Genomic DNA, 27,869 nt, shown 5'->3' with positions numbered 1-27,869 from the left:
TCCCATGGAGGGCGGAAGCCCTGTTTTGGTTTGTTCCCTTGACGTATTGATTGACTAATAAAGACCCTTTTGAGAAGGTCGTTTCCCTATAAATACTTCTGAAAGGAGATGGGTTTTCTGCCATGCTTGAGAGGCTTCTTATTTCAGAGCAGGGGTAGATTTCCATAATTAAGCCTAACCACAGTCAAAGGCTGATTATTCGTCAGTTCTATTTTCATAGCAGACCAAATTAGGCTTCAGTGTCAGACGTGTGGCGACTATCAGAGGGCGGCCCAGAAGGGAGGCTTTTTCCTTGCACTTTGGGATTTTTGTGAATTTGGAGCATTTTTCCCTTGGTGGGTGGGTGTGGAGTTGGAAGGGCAGGGGGGCAACTCCTTGTAAGCATCATTTTTGCCACAGACAGAGTGAATGGGTTCCTGTAAAGGGCAAGAAGGGAAGAATCGGACATGTCCCTTCTTCAGCCATTTTGCTGGCATCTGGAATGTTAAGGAATCTCCAAGCGCTGAAGTGGTGCATGTTCTCCCAAGTCATAAGAGAATGATCAAGGACAGACCAAACCCTTACTTTCCCAAGCCATGTGGGGACAGCAAGGTGCAGAAAGGACCAGGGGAAAGAACAGGGGCTGGGAGACAGAGAGATAATACAGGAGGCTGATCTGGGTTCCATCCCCAGCACCCTATATGGTCTCCTGAGCACCACCAGGAGTGACTCCTGAGCATAGAACCAGGAGTAAAGCCTGAGCACTGTTGGGTGTGGCCACCCTTCCCCCACCAAAAACAGGGGGGCAGGATTTAGATGGATCCCTATTCTGGGGGTAGAATAAATCTTTGAGGTTGGTTTAGAGGTGTGTGCGCTGCCACAAAGGTGGAGGATCATGCAGAGGCGCTGTCCAGCCCCCACCCACTGACCTTGATGGGGCCTAACTGTGTGACCTGATTTTGGTGTGCTAAGCATGGCATCTCCCCAATACTGTCCTACTACCCAGCTCTGGAACCCGCACTCCCCTTAGAATCACATCTTTGGATGATGTCATTCTGATGGGAAAAGTCTTCTTTTTTAAAAAAAATTTTTAATTCAATTTAATTATTTTTATTTTTTGTTAGTGAATCACCGTGGGGTACTGTTACATACTTACAAACTGTCGTGTTTGCATTTCACTGATCGGGTACCCATCCCTCCCCCAGTGTCTATTCTCCACCACTAAAGATCCCAGTATCTCTCCCACTCACCCCCACCGCAGCCCTCCCCACCCTGCCTCTGTGGCTGGGCATTCCCTTTTTGTTCTCTCTCTCCTTTTGGGTGTTGTGGTTTGCAATAGAGGTACTGAGTGGCCATCGTGTTTGGTCTATAGTCTATTTTCGGCAGCTCCCAACCCGAGTGGGTCCTCCCAGGCCTGTTTACTTGGTGTTCCCTTCTCTGTTTGAGCTGCCTGGAAAAATCTTCTTTTAAAACAGCAACCTTTTCTTTGAGAGGCTTCCACACTGACAAAGGCTGCTTAATCTTAGGGAGAAGAGTCACGTCTCAGCATCAGGAAGTTTTGTTGTTCTGTTTGGGGACCAGACCTGACTCTGCTGAGTCCTCCTACCAGCAGGGTGCTTGGAGGGTCGGTCCTGGTAATGCTCAGAGGACCCTGGGGCATGCAGTGCCCCGGTCTTCTGCAGGCAGAGCTTGGACTCAGCCTATAGAGACATCTCTCAGGCCCTGGGACATTTTTATTTTGTTTGGGGGCCCCAGTTAGCGTTTACTCTTAGTGAAGCTTGAGGGATCATTTGCTCATACATAGATCATTTGTACATGGTCTATGTATACCAGGGTAAGACAAGAACCTGAACCTCTGTACTATCTCTTTGTCCCCTTAAGGACATTTTAAAAGTATGAAGTTGAGCCTGCATTTTGAGGAGGGTGCTCAGGCAGAGGCTCAGGAGGAACCTGAGTCTTTGGATGTCTTAGGGAGGGGAGCCAAACAAAGAGAGGGGGTCTGGAGTGATAGCACAGTGGGTAGGGCATTTGCCTTGCACACGACCGACCGGGATTCGATTCCCAGCATCCCATATGTCCCCTGAGCACTGCCAGGGGTAATTCCTGAGTGCAGAGCCAGGAGTAACCCCTGAGTGCAGAGCCAGGTGTGACCCCCCCTCCAAAAAGAAAGAAAAAAGAGAGGGGTCTAGTTAAATGAAAAAGTATCATGTGTCCATGTACAAAAGTCAGATCAAAACAGATTAAAGACCTCATCATCAGACCTCATCATCAGGTACCAACAGTACCATCATCATAAGGTACATTGAAGACAAGGTCGGCAAAATCCTCTACGACATTGAAGCTAAAGGTATCTTCAAAGATGACTCGCCACTGACCTGGCAAGTGGAAATAGAGATAAACAAATGGGACTATTTTAAAATAAGAAGCTTCTGTACCTCTAAAGAAACAGTGACCAGGGGGTTGGAGTGATAGCACAGTAGGTAGGGCATTTGCCTTGCACGTGGCCGACCTGGGTTCGATTCCCAGCATCCCATATGGTCCCCTGAGCACTGCCAGGGGTAATTCCCGAGTGCAGAGCCAGGAATAACCCCTGTGCATCGCTGGATGTGACCCAAAAAAGCAAAAAAAAAAAAAAAGAAAGAAAGAAACAATAACCAGAATACAGACAATTTACAGAATGGGAAAGGATATTCACCCAATACCCTTCTCATAAAGAGTTGATATCAAGGATATACAAGGCACTGATTGATCTCCACAAGAAAACATCTAACCACATCAGAAAATGGGGCGAAGAAATGAACAGAAACTTTCTCAAAGAAGAAATCCAAATGGCTAAAAGGCACATGAGAAAATGCTCTACATCACTAATAATCAGGGAGAGATGCAGATCAAAATGACAATGAGATATCTCACACCACATTGACTGGTCCACATCCAAAAGAACAAAAGCAATCGGTGTTGGTGTGGATGTGGGGAGAAAGGGACTCTTTTTCACTGCGGTGGGAATGCCAATTGATTCAGCCCTTTTGGAAAACAGTACAGAAGTTTCTCAAAAAATTAGAAATTGAGCTCCCATTTGACCCAGCAATACTACTTCTGGAAATATATTCTGGAGAGGCAAAAAAGCATAGTAAAAAAGTGACATCTTCACTTGTATCTTCATTGCTGCACTGTTTACAATAGCCAAAATCTGGAAAAACATGAGTGCCCAATAACAGATGACTGGTTAAAGAAACTTTGGTACATCTACACAATGGAATGCTATGCAGCTGTTCAAAAAGATGAAGTCATGAAATTTGCATATAAGTGGATCAACATGGAGAGTATCATGTTAAATGAAATGAGGCAGAAAGAGAAGGACAAGCATAGAAAGATTGCACTCATCTGTGGAATATGAAGTAACAGAATAGAAGACTAATACCCAAGAATGGTAGAGATAAGGTCCAGGAGGCTTGCCCCATGTTTTGGAAGCTGGCCTTACATGCTGGGGGAAAACGCAGCTCAGATGGAGAAGGGAACACCAAGTAAAAGGCATTAGGAGGACCCACTCTGGTTGGGTGACACAAGCCAAAAGTAGACTATAGACCAAACATGATGGTCACTCAACACCTCTATCACAAACCACAACATACAAAAAGAAGGACTGTCCTGCCACAAAGGTGGGGTGGGGTGGGAGGGGATGTGGTAGGGGTGGTGGGAGGGTTCCTAGGATCATTGGTGGTGGAGAATGGGCACCGGTGGAGGGATGGGTACTCGATCATTGTATGACTGAAACGCAAACACGAAAATTTATAAGTATGTAAAAAAAAGAAAGAAAAAAATGTATTGTGTGTATATGTGTGCTCACATGCATGAATGCATGTGCACACACATGCCTACGTGCACTAAGCATATGATGGACCTGTTTTACTTACATCCCTTGTTTATCAAACTCATCCGGAGCACTGACATTGCTTATTTTTGGCATAGATAAAGCATCCCGAAAGCAGCCCCTTTCTGGGGTCAAGTTGCCATGTGATTCTCCAGTGTTGTTGACTACCGAAGCTGTAATAACATGCCCACCGGGGGACAGAACTCCCTTGTCCACCTTTTCGTCTACCGTCTCTCAACTCTTCCCCACACTCACCCATTCTGTGCACACTTGACCTTACGTTCATTGCAAATGTGAGTGGTCAAATGATCTGCTCAGCTCTGTTCCTGCTGTCCTGGGATGACCCTCAGGGGTAGGGGCCACTTGAACTTGGGGTTTGCATCCTTGAGTCTGTAACTTCCTGGTGGGTCTTCTAGCCACTGCTTAGAAGAAAAACCATTGCTGCCTGCAGAGGTTCTGGCACTGATTGAGCCCCCACTTCCCCGTCCCCCGCCCCTCCCCCCCAGCAGGCCTGGTTCTAGCTGATTTACCACGATAGGCACATTGCAAATCTTTCCCTTGTTAGCATTCCGCGAGATGAGATCTTGGGCGTCTTGTTAGTGTTTCCATTTTATGGGTTCAACATTTGAGGCTTTGAGAGTTCAAGTGGTTTGCCTGGGGAGAGTGCTCTGAATGGAACTCAGAAACCTCAGCCGTTGCTCCTCTTCTCCTCTATGCTGTTGTTAAGGGTGTTCCCGCTCTCTGGGGGGCGGGGAATTTCTGTTTTTGTTTTCATAAAGATAGCCTGTGAGCATAGGAACTCTTAACTTGGGGGAATTTACCAAGTGGAATATAAAGGGTTGTGGAAAAACCACATGGAGAAAGGGTGCAGGAGAGACACATCTGCGACGTGGAGGAATGTCACGTGTTCGCGTGGCTCCCTGGCCCCTCATTTTGATTCCTCAATGGCTGCTGACGTGTGGGATTTGTGCTGTTTAACTACCCTTTCAACCCAGCCTGTTTGGTATCTGCCTCCTAGAGTGAAGGCAGCCTCCCCCGAGCACCCCTGTCCCCTAGAGGTGTGGGGACGCTCCTGATACTGAACTCTGTGCTGGGACCTCCGAGTCAAGGAGCCGTGCCTTTGACATGCTCCAGTTCACGTTCTCTCCCCCTCCCCACCAGCCCCCCCATCATGCTACCTCCAGATGCCCTGAGAAAAATATCCTTCCAGACATCCAAAGATTTTGCCCTTTGGCTCTGTCCTTAGGCAGCACCCTGGCTCCCACAGCCATGCCAGTCGGAACCAGCTGTTAAGCCAGGACTCCCCAGGAGCCCCTGCACACAGCCAACACCACCTCTCACACACTCTGGCCAGTTTGCAGAGTTTGAGGAGCGGCCCCTGGCTCTGTGCTCAGCCCAGCCTGAGTGACTTTGGTTGCCACTTTGGAGCCCAGCCAGGACTTGGAAGCCACCGCTAAGAGCGAATGACTGAATCTCGAACAGGAGAGCTGAGAGCAAAAGTTTCTGTGCTGCCCTGTAATTGGTGACTACAACACCAGAGAAGGTGGAGATGGGGGAGAGAGGGAGTGAGGCAGAGGGGTCGGGAGAAGGCATGTGCAGACTGAGTTATGCATCAGGCCACTGCTCGCCAGAAGGTAGAGCTGATGGCTTGGCCTTGCAGGGTCACTGTGGAGTCCTTACGGGTGACTCTAGAGTGGCTTTTTGGCCGAGGCCAGCAGGGAGGGGACAGGCTTTTCTTCCCTGGCTCCTCTCTACTTGCTCAGAGGACATCCTAGCACTTCTGGTTTGCACAAACCTAGATAGGGTGACCTGATCCCTTTCCCTTCATTCGTCGCTCTCACCCCAGCAGCAGTAGAAGAGTCCTGGAGGTGAGGGGAAGGAAGGGCATGAGGTGCCTGTGGGTGACATCAGCCTTCAGGCTGTGGCAGCAGCACTGACAGCAGGCCTGCAGTTGTGGCAGTCGGATGAGCCATGTTAGATCTGTTCAACCTGGCTGCAGGAATATGTGCCGATCTGAGGGATGGGCTGATGGTACCCAGTCATGCTGGAGCATGTTATTTATTTATTTATTTATTTATTTATTTATTTATTTATTTATATTTGTTTATTCATCTTGGTTTTGGGGGCCACACTTCAGGATGCTCAGTGGCTATTTCTGGCTTTGTGCTCAGGGCATCATGACCCTTTGTGGTTTTCAGGATACAATATACAGTGCCAGAGATCTAACACTGGTCAACTGTATGCAGGGCTTAATTCTGGCACTCTCTCTTCAGCCCCTCATATTGGAATATTTTAATAGCAGTGAGGCTTGGCTCAAGTAGCAGATATGAAATTCAAGGTAATGCTAGTTTCTCTACCCAGTTCCTAGGATGGAGAGAGATGCTAATGGGTTTCTCTCGCACATAGGTGGGTGCATTTTGGAGAAGTGGGTACTATCCAGATAATGCTGTCATAGCGAGATATTTCTCACAACAAGAGATGAAAGAGCTGTCATTAGAGCAAATGATGGATACGGCATGAATCCCATGAGGACTATGTCTCTTGAAAGTATGCATGAGTGGAAATATGCATGCTAAGAGCTTACCTAGTCCACTGACAGGCAGTCTATACTACTAGTTTGGGCTCTGCCATGTCTCCATCACATTTAAGCACCATAGGATGGTCTCCTCTATGTCCTCCTGGACTGTGTGTGTGGTGATGATTTGTCTTCCTTAATACCTCCTCCTGACCTGGTCTTAAATGAGTCCTATCTGGGGTCTGTAGTGATGGTAGCAACATTACCTCTGGGGTCAGCTCTGACCCTGCGTGTTGAAGATGCTGGACACAAGAGCCTAGAGGGCTCCTTTCTTGACTCAGAAAGCTGAAATTCCATCAAAAGAAGCACTGATGGCCCTAGAAAGGCAGCCCTGGTGGTATACAGAGGCTCTTTTGGTTTTAATGATACAAAAAGCATTCAACTTGACTCTTCTGCCAAGCTTACCTCCTACCACCAAGGTGGCTAGAGCTGGACTTCAGTGCAAGGTTAGTGCTTTCCATAGTTAATGACCTTCTCGACAGCTGTGCTATTATGGTCTTTCTTCACCCAACTTATCTTTACGTAATAAACAAGCAGACTGTTAAGAGTAAGAGTAGGAAGGAGCATGCAAAGGATGTCCATAAATAACTGCTACTTTCTGGCAAACCAGTGTTTTAGCACAACAGCGGAGTTGGTTGCTCTGAAAGTGACATACTGGGTATGTGTCCATCACGTTCATCTCACCTGCAAGCTTTGTTTTGTTGAGTAAAAAGTGTTTCTGAGACAAGTTTCTATTCTCTAGGATGCCCTCCAATAAGCTAAATATTTTCACTAGAAGAAACTGCTCCTTACTTAGATTCTGCCAGTAGGTGCCAGTGAGGTGGCTGCAGCTATGAGTTGCAAACTTGTGTATCGGTAATTAAGCAAAGACCAGAGCATTTTATAGGTGCTTACTATTATTATTTTGATTTTTGAGGTCACCGCTACTGGAGTTGAGGGCTGCTCCCACTCTGTGCTTAGGATCACTCTTGGCAGTGTATGTGGGGGTGGGGTGGGAAGGGGGCGCAGGGTGTGAAACCGTGCAGTATTAGGACTAAATCTGGCCTCCTGCATGCAATGTCTACATCAGTCTGTTAAGTTTTCTTTCTAGCCCTTACTGCTGTACTGCTTATCTTGAAGTAGAACTCGCTGGCATTGAAAACCTTTTATATCTGTACTTAGGTTGTTAATCTCCCTTTCTAGTCACATGTCTCACTTTTGATAAACCTTAAAGGGTGGGCCTGTAAAACTGAGCATTTGATGGAGTTGGGAAGAGGGAAACCCAACATGCGACATACACTAACATCTAAGGACAGGATTACCTCTGCTAGTTTATAAAGGTGGACTCTCTGATTATCTGCCCCAGGGGTATAATCTTTATTGCTTTGGCAACAAACCCAGTGTCCAAATAACTGGAGACTTTTATGACTGGGGAAACTCCAGAGATATTGCACAGGAGGAGAGGCAGGATGAGGGTGAGGTAATTCATAGTCTGTGTTCCATCTCCTGCAATTAGAAGTTGCACTTCTCATCAGATTTAGCTCCTTCGCCAAACTGGCACTTATCTGGGTGGAGAAGTGTAAACAGTGGTCATCCTGGGAATGGAGTCAGCTGTGGGGTGGGGTGGGGGTGGGTGTCGGGGTTGTCTTATTATGTTTTAGAAATGAGCTGAAGGAGAGAACACTGTGAGTGCTTAAGACCCTAAGCTAGTCTGGGTAATAAAATCTAAAATTACACGAAGTCCAGTGCAGGAAATGTTTTTATTATTGGGTGCAACGAACAACAAATGAATGTCAGTTGGGTAAAGGGTCCTGGGACAATGGTGGCAGGAAATTCATTTATATAATGAATTGTGCCTTAGGCATCAAGTCTAAGAGTTCACATTCTATGGCCAAACTACCTGGGTTCAAATGATAGGGTTATCACTTAGTATACTAGGTTCCCCAGCCCCAGCAGCTGACCTCCACTACCCAACTGCCGCCATGCTCCAGGCTGCTTTCCGGGCCATTATAAGACACTTCCTACCCATATTCTATAATTACCATACCATATTTGATGGAGTTCAGACAGTAGGCAACCATAGAGAGTAATATATATATGTATGTGTGTATATATATATATATATATATATATATATATATATATGGGTAAGGCATTTGCCTTGCACATGGCTGACGTGGGTTCGATTCCTCCACCCCTCTCAGAGAGCCTGGCAAGCTACCGAGAGCATCTCGCTGCACTAGTATCTTGCCCACATGGCAGAGCCTGGCAAGGTACCTGTGGCATATTTGATATGCCAAAACCAGTAACAAGTCTCACAATGGAGTTGTTACTGGTTCCTGCTCGAGCAAATTGATGAGCAACGGGATGGTAGTGATACAGTGATAGTGATACCTCTCAGAGAGCCTGGCAAGCTACCGAGAGTATCCTGCCTACACGGGCAGAGCCTGGCAAGCTACCCGTGACGTATTCAATATGCCAAAAACAGTAACAATAGGTCTCATTCCCCTCAGCCTGAAAGAGCCTCCAATCCTTGGGAAAGACGAGTAAGAAGAGGCTGCTAAAATCTCAGGGCTGGGAGGAATAGAGATATTACTTGTGCCTGCGTGAGTAAATCAATGAACAGTGGGATGACAGTGACAGTGATACGAGGTTACTTAATTTCTCCATGTTTTGGTTTTTCATCTATAAGAAGGGAATGACAATAGTACCTACTGGATCAGTTTGTTGTGAAAAATCAAAGAATAGATATATCTAATGCATTGAGCAGTATCTGGCCCAGAGTAGATGCTTAATAAACACTAGTTATTTTATCCATTCTATAAGATATCACTTAGTAGGTCAAGGAAGTCAGTGAGATGTGGGAGAACCAGAACTCACTTACACTATATTCTTTTCCTGATGAGAAAATTCAGTACATTTACTCTTTGACTATAGAATGTATGCACTTTTGCTTGACCAAGAAAGACGAACCCTAAAAGGGCTATTGAGATGAAGATGGGATGAGAGGGGCTTTCATATAAGGAGAGAAAATAGATTGGGCTCTGGTCTGGAAAAATGAAGACTGAGATGCACTATGAAGAATTTTATGAAGGGACGGGAATAGCATGAATAATAACTTGTTTATGAAATACTGGAAAATTAGAACTGGCATGAAGGATGAATACTTTGAGGTGAGTACTTGAACAGATGGTTACTTGACTATGCTTGCACAGTGAACCCTTCAGTTATGGAGCTCATTAGCTCAGGAGTTTCAGGACAATCTGGATAAAGGGGAAGGGTTACTGTCCCTTAAACATCAAGGGTCCTTAGGGATTCTTGTGATAGATTTCCAAGTTCAGTCCAATTTAGCATATGTAACTAACTCACCCTAATGTAGATATTTGCAAAACTTTGCCCAGATGAACTCATTTGATTCTCACACCAGCTTATGCTGCCGGCAAGGCTCTGCAAGGAGTCGTGGAGAAGAAAGATGGTTCAGATGGAAGTTTCTGCTCTGCATTGCTGTGCAGAAATGCTGAAAAGTAATTTAGCTTGAAGGTCTAGTAAATTTGATGTGTTTTTACTTATATTTTGGACTCAGAGAGTTTTTAACTATTTCATGAGAATTGATACTTTAAGAAGCAACAGTGAAGAAAGTTTGTGTGTCACTTTGCTTTTATGAATTCTTCCCAGGCCACATTTTGATGTTGAGAGAGTGATTTGTTTTTATATTTATTTCTGCTTTCGGTGAATTTGAAGATAATTTTGGAGTCACCTTCTTCAATTCCTCATGTCATAGATAAAGGGAAAAGGGAGTCCTGTTAGGTGACTAGCTTGTGTGTGGACCACAGGGAAGTTTTGTTGGTGAGCATGTCTGGGGGCCAGCAGTTGAAAAGCCGTATCGTAGTTACATGCTGAAGAGGAGCAAAGCTGGAGCCAAAGTCTGGTTTCTAGTCCTCTGTGTTTTCTTTCCCACAAGGCTACTTCCCCTAGAAGTTCCGAGTGAGTGGAGTTCAGCTTGTTTCTGTGCATACACTGCTTTACCTTGGCTTGCCTTTAGAAGCAGAGCTGCTAGGAAGCCAGTGGGAGGAGCTCTCACTTGTGTGGGGTCTTGAGGAGTGGAAGGACATAGGTTGTAATGAGGAAGCATTTCTTTAGTAGTCATTCTGGTAAGTGCCCAACAGACTGTAACGACATTGACTTACCTCTCAAGGCACCAGTAATTTATTATGATCTTTTCACATTTTCAAAAAAGGACTCATGGACCCTGGGGATGTGGCTCAGTAGTAGAGCACTTGCTTGCAAGTGTAAAGGCCCTGGGGTCACTCTCCACACTGGAAGAAGCAAAAGCAGAAGGAAACCCATTTTTGTAGTAATTGTAAAATTTTATATTCTTTTAACTTAAAAAAGTACCCTTGAACTGCCCCAAGATTATATTACTTTGGGACTCCATGAAACTTGGATCTGTCTCTGATGTCCAAACATAATTAGGAAAGAGTTAGGAATCATTAAAAATTAGAAATGAGATTAGGAATTAGAATTAATCTAATTAGGAATTAGATAAATTAGGAATCCCATTTAATACTTCAAATTTAATTTTAAAATTAATATTTAAAAATATGAGTACAGGTCTGGGGATGTAGTCTAATAGGAGGATACATGCTGGACCCTGGGTTCAACTCCTATAATTTTGTTTTTTATACTTTATATTAATTTTTAGCAACCAAAATATGAAAGAAAAAGTTGCGTTAAGTAAAAATCTGAATGCACTTTCCTTGAGATTTGAAACTTAGAGAAATATGTTCACACTCCTTATTACTTTTCAGCATAGGCCTAACTGGATAATTAATCAAGAAATAGATAGGCATCCAAAATGGAAAAGAGAAAAAACTATTGATGTTTGTGTATGATTATAAAACCTTACAGAGTCCTGAAAAAAAAACCTTACAGAGTCCTCAAAAGATAAAAATAATGAGTTCAGTAAGGTAGCAGGATACAAAGTCAATACAATTTGTCTGTTGCATTACTATACGCAAATAGTGAGTTGGAGGAAATGGCAATTAAGGAAACAGTCCCAGTTAGAGTTGCCTCAAAAAAAAAAGATAAAATAAATACCTGAGAGTAAAACTAATAATAAAGGGGGTGAAAGACTTATTCACTGAGAAGTATAAGACTTTGTTATAAAAAATAGAAGTCATAAAGCAATGGAAAGACACACAGGCTCATGGATTATCAGAATAAACATCACTGGCTGGAGGGATAATACAATTAGGAGGTTGCTGGCCTTGTGCTTGGCTGAAGCAGGTTTGGTCATAGCTCTTTATATGATTCCCCTAAGCTTCACCAGGAGTGATTCCTGACTGTTTTTTTTTGTTCCTCCAATGAAAAATAAACATTGCTGAATTGACCATCTGATCTTGTACAACCTACAAATGAACACAGTCCTTCTCAAAATTCCAATGGCAATTTTGAAGGAAATAGAATAAAACAAGTATAGAATTTGGAACTACAAAAGACACAGAAAAGCAAAAGAAGTTCTGAGATCAAAGAAGAAAACATAGATGCCATGCTCCATCATGATTTATGCTATACTTTGAAACAGTTATCGTCATAATCATAATAATAATCCAAACAAAAATAATAATAAACCTAGACCTATTGAAAACTATGGTAGTTACCATTACAAATTTTTGAAAGTATGTCTCTATTCAATTTATTGTTTTTCTCAATGACACCATGGCGCTTGCTACTATAAAATTAATTTTTAACATGGTAATTTAAATGTTTATAAAAGGATATATTTTTAAAGCATGCAAAATATTTTACATACTATTCTTATTAGCCACATTAGAAGCATTTTACAATAATTCAAATAATAGCTGCTTTTAAACAGTGTCTTTTATATGCCGAACACTTGACTAATTCTTACTGTGTGTTTTCAAAGTAGGTCAATACCACTGTTTTTACTTTCCCAAAGTAGAAATGAAAGTCATTGCAATTCATGATTGGCATTTCCTACAAGGATTCCTCATTGTTAGATAATTCATTCCCTTGTTAAGGAAGATTAGTGTTTCCTAGAATTTCCTTTAGAAATCTTTGTTCTTGACTCTAATTTAGCGTGTGCGTGTCAGTGGAGAATTAACATCCTTATAGTTGGTTGGACACCTACCAAATAACCTCTCCCAGTGTTTCACTAGCTAGAATTGTTGTCCAGTGACAGATGCAAGAGAAACAATGTAAATCCATTAGTTCTGTAAAGGAAATTAAGACTTCTTTAAATGTGTTCATTCCTAGGCCCCAGCTTATCTAGAAACAAACAAACAGTATGATTCTGTGAAAAGAATTGGATCTATGAATTTACTGGGACTATGAGACAGACTCTAATATTATTAAGACCCTAGTAAAGTAGTTTAGTAAAGCCCCCGATGACCCAGTAGGCACTGACCTCTACTATACCCCCATTCTCAAGTGGGATCAGACTGAAATGCTTAAGTTTTGACCAGCCAGATGACGTTAAGGTAGCAGGGAAGCAGGAAGTGGGTCTTCACATTCTCGTTTCACCTTTGGGTAGGGCATTTGCCTTGTATGCGGCCAACCCGGGTTTGATTCCTCTCAGAGAGCCCAGCAAGCTACCAAGAGTATCTCGCCCGCACGGCCAGAGCCTGGCAAGGTACCCGTGGCATATTCGGTATACCAAAGACAGTTACAAGGTTCAAAATGGAGATGTTGTTGGTGCCCGCTCAAGCAAATTGATGAGCAACTGGATGACAGTGATACAGTGACAGATAATCCATTATATCAATCATGAAAGGTACTGATTCTTTAGAGGACGAGAATTTTTAAGAAGCATGTTTCAACATATTTTAATCCCATTCCTTTCTGAGATTGTTGCAACTCAAAAGTGACATGTTATTCAACTGAAATTTTATGGGTCATATTTTAATGCTGTCATTGGATTAATTATATTTCCTGAGAGCATTACTGAAACAATAGTGTTTTTTTAAAAAAGTATATATACATTTTAATCCCCAAGATCTTGATTGACACACCCAACCCCTATAATTCTATGAGCAAAGATTAAATGTGTCTGATAAAATCCCCTTCCTCAAATGCTATGCTTTTGGAACGCCCCTGCAACTTTGAAACAGCTACACATCTCAGCCTGGGTCAACCCTTCACCTTCCTTTTCTTTCTTCAGCAGTATTGTTCGCTGAAACTTGTGGATAGATATAGGAACAGTGAATTACCCAGGGGCAGGTAGAGTTCGCCTGAGATATTTTTCCCTAGTTCAGTAATTGGGTGATGATTCTGTTTCCATTAGGGATTATGGGAACAGAGAAACACCTATTTGAGATCATAACAGGATCCCTGACTATTCATCCATAAAGTGATTGCTTATTTTCTGCTTGGTATCATAAAGCATGAACTATAGGGTTTTGTTGTTTTGATTTTAAAAAAGTTTCTCCATTTCAGCTGAAGATACTTTCATGTGTGGTGAAGAGTTAGTGGCTTATTTGGTGCAGCAATTAATTTCTTTCAGAATTATAGGACTTTTCCATGATTAATGTATGATTAATATTAAATTTTATGTTCTGTTGGAATGCTATATATTTCCCCTGCAACTTTGGATACTTTAAAATGAAGAACGTTTTTTTTTTTTTTTTTTTTTTTTTGCTTTTTGGGTCACGCCCAGCGATGCTCAGAGGTTACTCCTGGCTTTGCACTCAGGAATTACTCCTGGCGGTGCTTGGGGGACCATATGGGATGCCGGGGATCGAACCCAGGTCGGCCGCGTGCAAGGCAAACGCCCTACCCGCTGTGCTGTCGCTCCGGCCCCAAAAATGAAGAACCTTGAGGCCAGAGAGAGAGTTCAAAGGGCTGACTGCATGTGTTGCCTGCAGGAAGCTCATGTTCAGTTACATGACACTGTGTGGCCCCTAAGCAGTACCAGAGGTGACACCCTCTTCCCCCAAACACAGAGTCAGGAATTGCCCCTGAGCTCTGCCAGATGTGGTCCCTAAATCAACATAAAATAAAACAAGTAAATGTGTTTCAGAGATGTCTTATGTGAGCACTGAACCTTGCATTTATATTGTGTTACTGAAAGCTTGCCAGAAATAAGTGTGGTTATGCAATCAGTTGATTCTGAAAACTTCTGGTTTGTTTTATCAGCTAAATTCAACGTCACTTCTCTCTGAGGAACAGTTAAGGTGTCTTTTGGAGGAATGCACAGTCAAAGGAAAATCCACAGTCCCGTTTTCTTCAGAAAGAGAAAAGGAAGCCATTGAGGATGGAGTACCCAAGCTACCCTTGCTGTCAAGATCTGCCCTCTCCGAGCTGCTAAATGGGTCAGAAGTCCGGGGCAGAAACACTGAGGTAGAGGACGCAGACAAGAGCACAGAAGAAGCCTCTGTAGGCTACTATCTCACCAAAGCCTTGACTGGGTGTTCCATGTCACCAGCTCTAGCCATCGAAGCCAAGAACATGGAATGCCTCCAGTTTTCCCAGGACGAAGTTACTGACGACACAGCTGACTATTTTATGTTGAAGACTCTTGGCATTGGGAGACTGAAGAGGCCCTCTTTCTTGGATGATCCACTGTATGGCATCAACACGAGCCTTTCATCTGAAGACCAACATCTGAATCTCAGCTCTCCCGACACAGCCAAACCAGGTGAGAGTGGGCGTTTTAGTGAGTCATTTTCTTAGTATGTATCTTCATATGAAGGTCACATTTAAGAAGAAGAGGCTAAGGAGGTTGTTTTGTTAGTTATGGATATGTCAAATAGAAGCCTATTAACAGGAAAACTTTGCTTATCAATGTTTGTTTAAAACAATCATATTTAATGTTTTTAATTGGTTAAACAGATTTGTCTAACATATGTTTAAAATAATCATATTTTTTGGTGGTTATCCAGAAAACAATTTGGATCTCTGAGGAAAAGAGAAATTGGTTTCAATGGAGACAAGTGGTTTGAACAGATTTTCTTAGTATTTCAATTTCAAGATTGAAAACAGTGATAAAATTTATTCTGGGTGGGCATGCATTGCATACTAAAGACCCCAAGTTTGATCCCAGCACTATATCACCCTCTATGTAGTGTCGCTGGTGGCCCTGGTGGCTCCCAGTATCACTGGGCCAGGCACTGAATCACCCACCCCACATAGGTGAGCCAGGTATCCCTGGAAGGTGCCCAAACCCTCGCTCCCTCAAGGCTTGTTTTAAGAAATGAATTTTTCAGATGCCACAGATTATTGTGGTTCTCTTAGTTTCTGTATGCAACTTTCCAGCTTTCAGATTCTCAGCCATTTTTCATGATCAACCCATGTTTAAACTCTAAGGAGAGCAGCTAGCATTAACAAATATCCAGTTGTTTATCTGTTAGAAGTTCAAGGCAGATAGCCAATGGCCTTCTTAATGCTGTGACCCCCGAATGAACTTAAGCACCCAGTCACTGGTAGAGGTGGGGACCTGTTAATGTAGAATTAATTTTATGGAGGAGCTAAGAAGCTACTTTGGAGGAGTAGAAGGAGGAAGACAGGGGCACTGACTTATTCTGGGGAAAGATCTGAGTGAGCATAAAATTCCATTTGGCCCCACATGCACCGAAGGGGTGACTGCTTCTTCTGCTCACAGGGAGAGTGGAGGAGGGCGGGGGGAGGAATGGAATGTGTCCTCAATCTAAATTTCTCCATGTAGAAGTTTAAAGAGCACGGTGGCCAGTGACCTTTGGTACTACTGAAACTTGGAGACGGCTGAGGACACTGACACACGAGCCAACAAGAGTCTCGTCTACTTTCCAGTCCCATTACCTTAGGCTGGATTATTTCCTCGAGAAAAGGAGAAACATCTCTGCATGGAAAATTTCTTCTTTTCTTCACCACATACTTGAGCTAGCTGTTGATATGAATTCATGTCATACACAACGCAATATGAATGACAATAAAAAATAGTAGAATAGGACCCCAAAAGGACATAAGAGTCAGTTGCCAAAATTTAGACAGGGGATGGACCTGACCTAATTGTTGAAGGAGAACAAAATAGGCTTTCCCACAGGACCTAGTTAGTAGTGACGTGTTTCAAGACTTTTCTGCAATTAATGCACCCATGAGTCAGAGAAGTTTGTTTTTAAAAAGAATACCCCGAGATGAAAATGAGGGTGGCCTCTGCCCTGGTGTGCTGGGGCGTGTCGTGCTTTCACCGCTGAGCGTCCTGCACCCTGGGAAGCCCTGGGGCCTTGGCAAGCAGGGATGGTTGGTCACTCTAAATTGAAAAGGAAAACAGAAGACCAAAGAGCAGTTACTTACTCAGAGGCCTAAAGCAAACAAACGAAAATCCAGGAAAACTGTAGGACCTTGAAGAGCAGAGGGTGTGGGCCTTAACACCCCCTCTCCCAACCCCTAGCCCCCAACTCCCACTCTTACCCTCAGTAATCAGGCCGGGCTCCTCCACGTTTCGCTCTGTTGCTCGCAAGTGATCTCAGCCAAGTGCTTAATTGTTCTCCTCTGCACTTACAGGCAAGGAAATTCCTCTCAGTTTCCTTGCCTATAAGATGACATTAGAACTTTAGGTTCAAATGAGAAAACCCGCACAAAATGGGTAGACCAGAGGCTGGACTTGGTTGGCTTAACCTGTCATTTAACATTTAATCGGAGATTTTCCTCTTAGAAAATGCATTTCTGGCACTGCCAATGGAGCTGAGTAACAGATAAGCCCATCGGAAGGGGCATGTACTCTGCTCAGGACGTGTTCCCTTACCTGGTCCTCTGTTTCCTGTGCTTAGCCCTTTGCAGTCATGTGACTATCATCTGACATTATGGGCTCTTGCTGCTTGGAGTGTGGTTTGAGGGGGGTGCTTATTAAACTTGCCTGAAAGCCCTGCTCCAAATCTCCACATTCGGAATTTGCATCTTAATAAGATCCCGGTGGTAACGGGTCAAAATGGTCAAGTTTGGAAAGCTCCATGGATTGCAACCACATTATTGCAATCAAGGTGAGCACTGGGTTCATGGGCGGGGGTGGGGGGGTGGAAGATGTGCTTTTGTTGTTCTGTTGGTTGTATAGAGTCTATGTCCACTCAAAGTTAGCCAGAGTTTCAAGTTGGAATGTTCATACTGGCATTAATGTAAGCTCTAAGGTTTCGCTAGAGGAACACAGGTTTCAGTTGTAAGAACACTAGTTATGTTATTTGTTGAGGTTCTCAGAACAAGTCCTGCTAACAATGACAACTATATGTTAGAACATGAGTCAAGGTTCTGCCCATCCAAAGGTCTATTTGGTTGTAACTTTCTACAGAAAGCCTGATTGTAGGTAAATTTACTTTTGGAAATGCTATTACAGTGATTTGATGGGTGTGTTTGTTGGTATATGCCTTTAGTCATACCATCTGAAGGGTTTCAAAGGCATTAGATTGTTTTGAAAAACTTTTCTTTGTTGTAAATAATCTTATGGGTTGGAAGTAGAGCAGTGAGAATCTAAAAATAGTAACACTATTTGTTATTTTTTTCTCATTAAAATAATTTGGTTTGCTAATAAGGAAATATGTAACTTATCTTTGCCTTGACTGGACTTTTCTTAGTTCCTCCAGGTCTTCTGGTTATTATATGTTAAATTACTTTACCAAGGTTATTCATTACTTCTCAGGTGCTCTGAGTGACCTAAACAACCCTCCTCTTTCTTGGCTCAAAATCTAGAGCTGCCATATCAGAAATTTCTAGTGTGCATTCCCCTTTTACATAAGACAAATGTAGGGGCACTTTCTATTTAAAGAATTTACCTCTTTGTTACTCTCAATGAATTTTCTTTAAATGAATTCTTGCAATAGACGTCTCATGTAAACATTTGCCATTATTTTCTCTGTCTACTTAGTGACATTACCTGGGAACTTGTAAAAAATGCAGAACCCCAGACCCTTCGTCAGACCTGCTCTGTCAGAGTCTGTTTTAGCAAGCTACCCCGTGTAAGGTAAAGCATGCATCTGCCACGTGGGCAATTTCTGAAGTGGATGGTTTATTTGTCACTGGACTTTAGGATATTATTATTTTTGCTTTTGGTATGGAGACCCTACTGGCCAGAGCTCAGGGCTTACTCCTGGAAGGATTTGAGGGACCATGTGGGGTGCTAGGAATTGAACCCAAGTCAGCTGTGTGCAGGGCATATGCCCTACCTTCCGTACTATTACTTTCACTCCCTGGACTTTAGGACTTTAAACCACCATCACCACCACCATCTAGAGACTATGGAATGGTAAAAATCATATCCAGACCATGTTCTCTTTCCCATCTGCTCAGTCCCTGCTTTTACTCCTCACATTTTATTTATTTTCCTTTGGAGGCCACCCCTGGCTGTGCTTAGGAATCACTCCTGGCAGTGTTTGGGAGAACATATATAGTACTAGGGATTGAATCGAGGTTGGTAGCAAGGCAGTTGCCTTGCCCTTAAAAATTTATTTTAAGAAAGAACCAATCTCTCTAACGATTCTTGTTGTTCTTCCTTGAGGTAACCTTCCCTCTAGCCTTTGAGACCATGCATGTCCTAGCTGGGAGTTCTCACCTCTTTCATTTTAATACTTCATTTGAAACATACGGTCAATAGGGGCACATCTGCGCTTTGTATAATGCGTATACAATCTGTATAATTGACAGATCTTTCTTGTCAACCTCCTTAAATCCACCAGGCCCTTTGAACTTTTCTGTATCCTTCCACTAGACATTTCTTTACAAACTTTAGCTACACATTAGATTCACCTGGTGAGATATAAAACAAATTAATGCCTTGGCTCCTTTTCAGATGAACTAAATCAGTTTCTAAGGGTCATCCCTAGGCACTATTTTTTTTTTTTGAAAATAGAAGGCACTCTTTATTGCTAGCGCAAGCTAGGGCCCAAGTCTCATCCAATGCAGTGGAATCTTTACCAAAGACCCTGATCCAAGTAGCAGGGAACATTATATGGCATATTGTTACATAAGCAATGTTGGCAGTTTTCCCAAGAATTGCGGCAAAGCAGTCACAAGTCTGTGAGCTAATTGTTCATGCCACCTGCGGTGCCCAGAGATATCCTACTTATCATAGAACTATCAAGAGGCGTCTAGGGGATTTCCAGCTTTGGCCAAGGACAGTCCCAGGTAATTCTTTTTTTTTTAATTTATTTTAAAATTTAACTTATCACCATGTGGAAAGTTACAAAGTTCTCAGGCTTATGTCTCAGTTATACAATTCTCAAACACCCGTTCTTTCACCAGTGCCCATATTCCACCACCAAAAAAAAAAACACCCAGTATTCCTCCCACCTCCCCACCCCACAACCCCCCACCCCCACCTGCATAACTGATAAATTTCACTTCATTTTCTCTTTACCTTGATTACATTCCATATTTCAACACAAAACTTACTATTGTTGTTGGAGTTTCAGCACAGAACTCACTATTCTTGTTGGAGTTTATCCCCTAAAAATACAGCCCTATTGACAAGGAAACATTTGATAATTAGTTTTCCACTGATGAGAATGAAGAGATATAAAGTCACGCGGCCGAGGTAGGTTTAGGATTTCTGTATTTTAGTACTTAAGTCCAGGGAGAATTAAGTTGGAAATTGCATCATTTCCCTTCATGGGGCAGCATGGAGCAAAAGCTTAGTTCACAGTCTGGAGACATGGCTGCAAGCACTTGCTGGGACCCGAAGTAATATAGCTGGCTCTGGATCCTGGTCGTTCAGCAGCAAAGTGGCTGTGCAAAGGCATGGCCACCCAGGTTGAATCTCAGCGGAGCTCGAGCCGGTACCGGCCCCGGCCCGAGACTGCCCAAGCGTTCCGTTGTTTCAAGTTCAAAACACATTTTTTTTTCCTCGCCACCAAGTTCATACCTGTTTAAAAGTTCCATAATATGGCGGATGCCACTCCGCTTCCTCCCAGAGGGAGGAAAAACCAAGGAAGAAGAATATTTCCACCCTGAGCCGGCGTGGGCACTATTTTTAAGCTTATATTGGAGGATGGGGATCTGTGTGGATCTGTTCTGTGGCCATACTTTAAAACCATGGCCCAAATGCTTCCTCGCATTTATTTCTCATTCCTGTACCACCCATCTATGCCACACACATTTCATGAATTTCTCTTCTGTTAGATGTTTTTCAAGTTTCAGGATAGGATTTCTCAACCTTGGAGCAATGGACATTTGGGGACTAGTTATTTCTTGGTTGTGAGGGCCTGTCATGCACATTTAGAACGTTTAATAGCATTCCTGGACCCCTACTCATTCTGTAATAGTAGTTTTCCCCAGTTTGTGACAATCAAAACTGTCCTCAGACATTGTCAAAATTGTCTGCGTCATATTTTCCTGAAAGGAAGTTGTTCTAGTATAGAAAGTGAGTAGAACAGAATTGCTGTTCTGAGTTTTTTATAGTTCTTTGGATGAAGGCAGGCACTTAACCACATAATCCCAGCAGGGCAGGACAAGAGTATTAGGACTGACTCCATGGCAGTGGTACAGAGGGAATTATGGACAGTGGGAGATGAGGCATTGGCAAAGTGGGCCTCCCAAGATAAGCACGCATAAGTTGGGTGGACAAGGAGAACATTACAGGGAGAAGGAAGGGCCCAGAGGTGTGGCGTCACAGCCAGTATATACATTTCATCCTTGGGATATGTAGTCTTCTCCCCATCCATTCTACCTTGCTTCACCTCCTGCTATAGTAGCTCCTTTCATTACGTGTTGATATTATGACATTTCTCATGCATATCTCTGAAATGCCAAATCAGTTCTCCTTAATTCATGGTTGATTTTTTAAAAACGGCTTTGTTGAGACATATTTTATATACCTGCAATAATTTCCAGTGTTTGGCACCACTAGTTATCACCATAAAAATCTGTTCACAATTTTCTAGACTTGAAGTCTGGAACCATGTGCCAGTGAGGCCCACGCTCTGTCTGGAGGCTCTCGGGGAGAATGCTTCCTGGATGCCTCGAGTTTTCCAGGCTGTTGATGTTCAGTCCTTGGCTTCCTTGCCTTGTGGCCACATCACTCCAACTCCTCTCTCTTGCCCTCCTACTTCCTCTCCTCCCCCTGCCCCTTCTCATCTGCCTTTCTTATCTGCCTTTGCTTTTCTTCGTAAGGTCATTTGTTTTTTGAAGATAGTGCCCACCCAGATAATTCAGGATGATCTCTTCAGTTAAATATCCTCCTCTTAATTACTGTTGTAAAGCTCTTTTCCAAAATAAGGTAGCTTTTACAGCTTTTGACAATTAGAATGCAGACACAACTATGTCGGGGTAAGGGTTTAATACTATAAAAATCAGTGGGTTTTGGTATATTAAAAGAATTGTGCCTCCATTAAAGTTCTTTTACCATATTTGCCTCACTCCTCAAAGAAAAACTTACCCATTATCAGTTACTTCCCATTTTTTTTCTACAGTCCCCTCACCCTAGAAAATCACTATTCTGCTTCCTTCCTTTGTGAATTTACCTAGCCTGAAATTTTTATAATAATGGAATCAAGGATCTTATGACTTCTTGTGGCTGACTTTTTACCACTGGTAAAATGGTTTCAAGGTTCACCATGTGTGAACATGTATCTATTTATATTGTTGAGAAATATTCCATTGCATAGATATACCATAATATTTTTGTTCATCATTGATGGATGTTTGGATTGTTTCTACTTTTTCTGCTACTACATAAAATGCTGTGAAAAATATTCACATACAGATTTTAGTATGGCTGTATGTTCTCATTTTCCATGGGCATATGCCTGGAAGTAAAATTACAAGGTCATCTAATAAACTTTCAGGAACTCCCAGTCTTTTCAGCAACAGTTGCACTATTTTACAATCTCATCAGCAGTGTACAGAGTTATAGTATGTTCTGATTATCTTACATTACATTCATTTCTGTTACATTTTTAAATGAACTTTTCATTTTAGTTAGAAGAAAATGTCCACTTTATTTATTAGTGTCCCATTCTTTTGTTCTTACATAGTTCTAAGCTGCTTTAAAAAGGAACATTTGTTTTGATTTTACTTTACTTCCCCACAAGTTAGGCATCAAAACTACTATTATTTTTCTTTGCACTATCTTCAGATTCAGAGCTGGAAAGATAGTTCAGTGGGTAGGGTGCTTGTCTTGCCTCTCCTGTGATCCCTGAGCCTGCCAGGAGTGATCACTCAGCACAGAGCCAGGACTAAGCCCTGAGCACCACCAGGTGAGAACTCTCTTCTGGAAAAAAAAAACCCCAAACAAATAAAATTGATGATGATTTTAGTTCTCAAAACCCCAAAAGTTCTACTTTAGCTGTAGTCTCAATCAACACAGGGCAGACTCCTTATCTTTCTCACTATTGTAAATGTAACATGCAGTTTGGTAACTTTCCAAAAATGTCAAATGAGAATGTGATCATTGTCTAATGTGTGAAGTATTTAGTGTTTTATATGCGGAATAGTTTTTCTCTTAATTATTCACACATTTCTGATTGCTTAAAATTTTGGTCATTGTTTTTAATGTGCAGATGAACAGGGGACTGAAGATGTCATAAAAGAACGTCAAGAATCTGAAACGAAAACTTGCTGGGTGTGATTCTGAGAAAGTTGGTAGCAAGTAAAACTCCATTTCTCTCCAAATCTTTGACTTCACTGAATGCATAGTAGAAGACTGTTCTTAAATAATGATTTAAAATTTTGGGGGTTACATTTTTTCTTTTTTTCTCTTTTCTGACTTGTAATTGTTCACTAGTTTTTCTTCATTAAGACTCTTGGGAATATTACTATTATTATTATTTTAAATTTAAGCCTTACAACATCAGGAACACAGTAAAAAAACTAACAATTTGTGTCTGTTTATGAATTAAATATAGTCGAAGTGCTGTGATTGTTTCATGTTTGATTTTATATGTTTTACACAGATTTCATCAATGGCTGTTTCTCTTCTGACTCTGTTTCTTCCCTTTCTGTCTAATACCTTAAGTACAAGTTGCCATAGAATGAAATTAATTTCTTCAACAAAACAGAAATTAGGATGTTAGTTTATATTATCTTAGTAGCAGTGACACTTTCTTGGTTTATTTGGGTGGCTGAGTTGGGGAGTCCTGGGGGGGCATACCTAGTTGTGCTCAGAGACTATTCATAGCTCCGTGCTCATGAGTGGTCCCTGGTGGTCTTTATAGGACCATATGTGGTACAGGTGATTCAAAGGAGGTCGGCCTTGCATACCAAGAGCAGAGGGGGAGGCTAATTTCCAATAATGTCCCTCTCACCCAATAACACTCTTCTTAAGAAGGACTTTGAATTATTTAATATATTATTTTCAGCCATTATTTTTTTAGAATTTGCTCTTTTGAGTATTCATTGAAGATTGGTCATTTAAAATCTGTGGTACAAAAGAACACAAGCAACCGCTGTTGGAGAGGATGCAGGGAGAAAGGGATTCTCCTTCACTGCGGTGGCAATGCCAATTGATTCAGCCCTTTTGGAAAACAGTACAGATGTTTCTCAAAAAAATTAGAAATTGAGCTCTCATTTGACCCAGCAATACCACTGCTGGAAATATATCCTGGAGAAGCAAAAAAGTATAGTTGAAATGACATCTGCACTTTTATATTCATCGCAGCACCGTTTACAATAGCCAGAATCTGGAAAAATCCTGAGTGCCTAGAACAGATGACTGGTTAAAGAAACTTTGGTACATCTATACAATGGAATACTATCAGCTGTTAGAAAAAATGAAATCATGAACTTTGCATATAAGTGGATCAACATGGAAAGTATCATGCTAAGTGAAATGAGTCAGAAAGAGAGAGATAGACATAGAAATATTGTACTCATCTGTGGAATACAAAATAACAGAATAGGAGACTAGCACCCAAGAATAGTAGAAATAAGTACCAGGAGGTTGACTCCATGGCTTCAAAGCTGGCCTCACATTCTGGGGAAAAGGCAGCTTACATAGAGAAGGGAACACCAAGTAAAATGTGGTTGGAGACCATGGGCGGGAAGGGTGATGCGTGCTGAAAGTAGACTAGAGACTGAACACAATAGCCGCTCAACACCCATATTGCAAACCACAACCCAATTGGAGAGAGAGAACAAAAGGGAATATCCTGTCACAGAGGCAGAGTGGGGTGGGGGGAGATGGGATTGGGGGGTGGGAGGGATACTGGGTTTATTGGTGGTGGAGAATGGGCACTGGTGAAGGGATGGGTTCTTGAACATTGTATGAAGGAAACAGGAACATGAGAATGTTCTGTAACTGTACCCTCACGGTGATTCACTGATAAAAAAATAAATTAATTAAAAAAATAAAAATAAAATCCGTAGTACTTAGAGGATTTGTCTACTTGCAAGTCAGTAACCTGGATGCAAGTCAAAATTTTCTGTCGATAGGCCATACAATGAATTGGCATCAGAACTAGAAATCTACTTTATTTCTAATTCAATAAATAAACTGATTATTATACTGTCTCCAGCGAACTTTGGAGTAATATATATGTAGCATGATTTTTTCCCCAGTACAGTTTTATGTCCCTCTGCTTCTGGTATTAGTTAATGTTAATGATTGTGCTATGTCAAAGTCCCTTAACTTTTAAAATATAGAATTCTTCAGCTATTATTTTCAGAAAATTCAATAGGTAATTATTTTTTCCAGGCTCCTATTTTGGTTTTTATTAAAATAGTGGTGACTTGGGACTAGAATGGTAGTTTGGCAGATAGGAGGTTGCCTTGCATGCTGCCAATCCTGAAATCCCAAATGGTCCCCTAAGCTCTGACAGTAGTGATCCTGAGCACTGAGCCAGAAGTAAGCCCTGAGCACTGCCATGTGTGGCCACAAAAATATATATAAAATAGCAATGGTTTATGCTGAATTCAATGTACTACAATGCACTTTATCTTAATACCAAGAATTTTGCTGTAGTGTCAGAAGTTAAAAATCATGATTTTGTGCTTTGATAGGGATGATATATTACTTGTGCATGTTGCAGGGTTTGGGCTGGAACAATCAGGGAAGAGGTGATATGTGTGGAAATTTGAGTGGTAATAAAGTGGATCCATATTTCACCTCAGCCTGGAGGGTGTCAGAGAGGGAAGGAAGAGGAAGGGAGAGGTAGAGGAAGTGAAAAAAGAGGGAGAGAGAGAAAGAGAAACAGGAGAGAGAGACAGAGAGAGAACAGCCCCCCTCAAAACTCCCCACCCAACTTTTAATTTTGGAGGTGGGTGTGAGGAGATAGCTGATTTTATATTATAGGAATTCATGTGAAGGGAAAGAAAACAGTGATCATAAGGAATGAATTTGACCATAAAAGGAAGTATACTTTGTTTTTTTTTTTATGTAAAGACCTCTTTAATAAAACACCATTCCATAACACATAACATGTCATCTGAAGGTGCTTCTTACAGAACTGCTAAGATGATTTAAAATGCAATTCCACACAAAGGCTCTAGATTCAAAACCAAACCAAATCAAAACAACTGACATAAACTGTCACCCTGAAAGGGAAAAATGGATTTGTATTAAAATTAGGGTTTTACTTAGTCTTTTTTGGTGGGAGGCAGAGTTTGGTCCATACAGCTGTGCTTAGGGCTTATTACTGGATCTAGGCTCTAAAATTTAATCCTCTTCATGCTCAAGGGACTCAGGGAATACTGGGGATCGAACCTGGGTTGACCATTTGCAAGGCAAGAGCCCTACTGTCTGTACTACTGCCCCGGCCACAGGACTTTTGTTTTAAGATCGTGTCTAGGCCCAAAATGTGTACTCCTGAACAAGATAGAGAAGACAATGAATGCAGATGGAAGTAAGAAAGTAATTTGAAACTCACTTTAGAAATGGATTTAGGAGTTTCTAAATTTTGAGTTTTTTTCTTCTCCTGACTTCTGGGGAAAACTGCTAGCACAATTTTATTACAAATTTCCAAGGAACATAAAGTTGATTGACCTTCAATCTAACTCTGAAACTCATGACAATAAAATCCTGTAGGAGAAAAATACTGTTAAATTGATAGCATAATTTTAATTTTTGACCAGATTTTTATTTTCATACAACCTGCTGATTTGAAGGTCAGTCTCCGTAAACTGGAACTAAGCTGGAACAAGCTCCTGTTCTCCTGTAGTAGCACATCTTTTCCATCTCTTCTTGCTGCTTTTAGTTTGTTTTGGTTTAGTAGATTCAAATTTTCTTCTAACACATCACATATTTGGCTTCTCTGAGGATGAATGGTGACTCATAATTAAAAGAATTCTTCTCTTTCTCAGGCCTACTGGCACTCAGGGGCTACTTTTGGTTCTGTGTTCAGGGGTCACTCCTAGAGGTGCTTGGGGGAACTGAACATGGGTACAGGGATTGAGGCTGGGTTGGTCCCATGCAAGGCACAGATAACCCCTTGTGCTATTTGTCAGGTCCCAGAACTTATTTCTTCAAGTCAGTTTTCCCAACTCTCTAACCATTACCAACAGCTTCCAGTTTTTGATATTTCACCTGGGACCCATAAAACAATTTCTACCTGCCAATGATTCTGTTCACTCAGATAAGTCTTAGTCAAATGAGAGAAAATTTAACAAGTGAGGAGGGTTTTGTCTTCTACAACTGGTCCTTTCTCATCTCAAAGCCTGACCTTTAGCCTATTCATAACACTTTTTACTCTCTGTTCCTACTGAAAATAGAAATTTACTCGTCAATATTAGATATTTATGGAAAGACTGCCTTAATCCCAAGGCCAGCTTATTGTCACGGAAAAATTCGGTAATTTTTATGGATATGAATTTCAAGGATTCTTTCCTCATTCTACCTTTGTTGATGTCATTTGCTTTTGACAAAGTATATCTACTTTCCAAAAGTTGATACCTAAGTGCTTCAAAGACAGTTCCTCCTTTGTTAACATTTACTTCCAAGACTTCTGTGTACCGTGTAATGGTGTAGCCCACCAGTGCCCGAATTCGAGGGCTCAGAAAGCTCTGCGTGTGCTTCATGCCTATTTTCCCCTTTGTTGTCACTGTTCCTTTTAGAAATAGAACTGGACTTTGGAAAGGATTCAGTAAATGATATTAGTCAAATATGAAACTGCAACCTTGTTGAGGCCCACATTCTTAGAGATCCTTTCATGGCCATGTGTTTTTAATATGGAAGGCTCATTTGTTGTTTTGCTTTTTTTCCCACCAAGCAGCAAATGCATATTTGAGGCCTGAGCAATTCAGTCTCCCCAAATGGTATAGGAACTGTGGCTCTCACTCTTTTATACTGTCATTTCTTTTCCTTTTTTTGGTGAATGCTTTATTGGCCTAAGAATGGAATTTTGAGGGCCTGAGAGATAGTACAGGGGGTAAAGTGCTGCTTTGTGACCCAACCCGGTTTGATTCCTGGCACCACGTATGTTCCCCTGAACACAGAGCCAGGAATAAGCCCTGAGTATTGCTGGGTGCAACCCAATCCTCCCCCCTTCAAAATAGAATTTCCCTCTACCTCATCGTGTATGGCCAGTAGGAAACAAATAACATAGAAACAGTAAG

At 42.0% G+C, this 27,869-nt stretch overlaps 1 protein-coding gene across 1 annotated transcript in view; it reads left to right on the top strand.

Moving 5' to 3' along the window:
• FSIP1 (fibrous sheath interacting protein 1) overlaps positions 1–23,156 on the top strand; it is a 215,763-nt gene extending 192,607 nt beyond the window's left edge. The window contains exons 11-12 of the mRNA XM_055130727.1: positions 14,559–15,060; positions 22,883–23,156. Coding sequence (XP_054986702.1) covers positions 14,559–15,060; positions 22,883–22,950 — 570 coding nt within the window. The 3' untranslated portion in view covers positions 22,951–23,156. The remainder of the gene's footprint in view (positions 1–14,558; positions 15,061–22,882) is intronic.
• Positions 23,157–27,869: the final 4,713 nt, after the last annotated feature.

This window comes from Sorex araneus, chromosome 3 (genome assembly GCF_027595985.1).
Source record: "Sorex araneus isolate mSorAra2 chromosome 3, mSorAra2.pri, whole genome shotgun sequence".
NCBI classification, from domain to species: Eukaryota; Metazoa; Chordata; class Mammalia; order Eulipotyphla; family Soricidae; genus Sorex; species Sorex araneus.
This window is presented reverse-complemented; position numbering and strand designations above follow the sequence as displayed.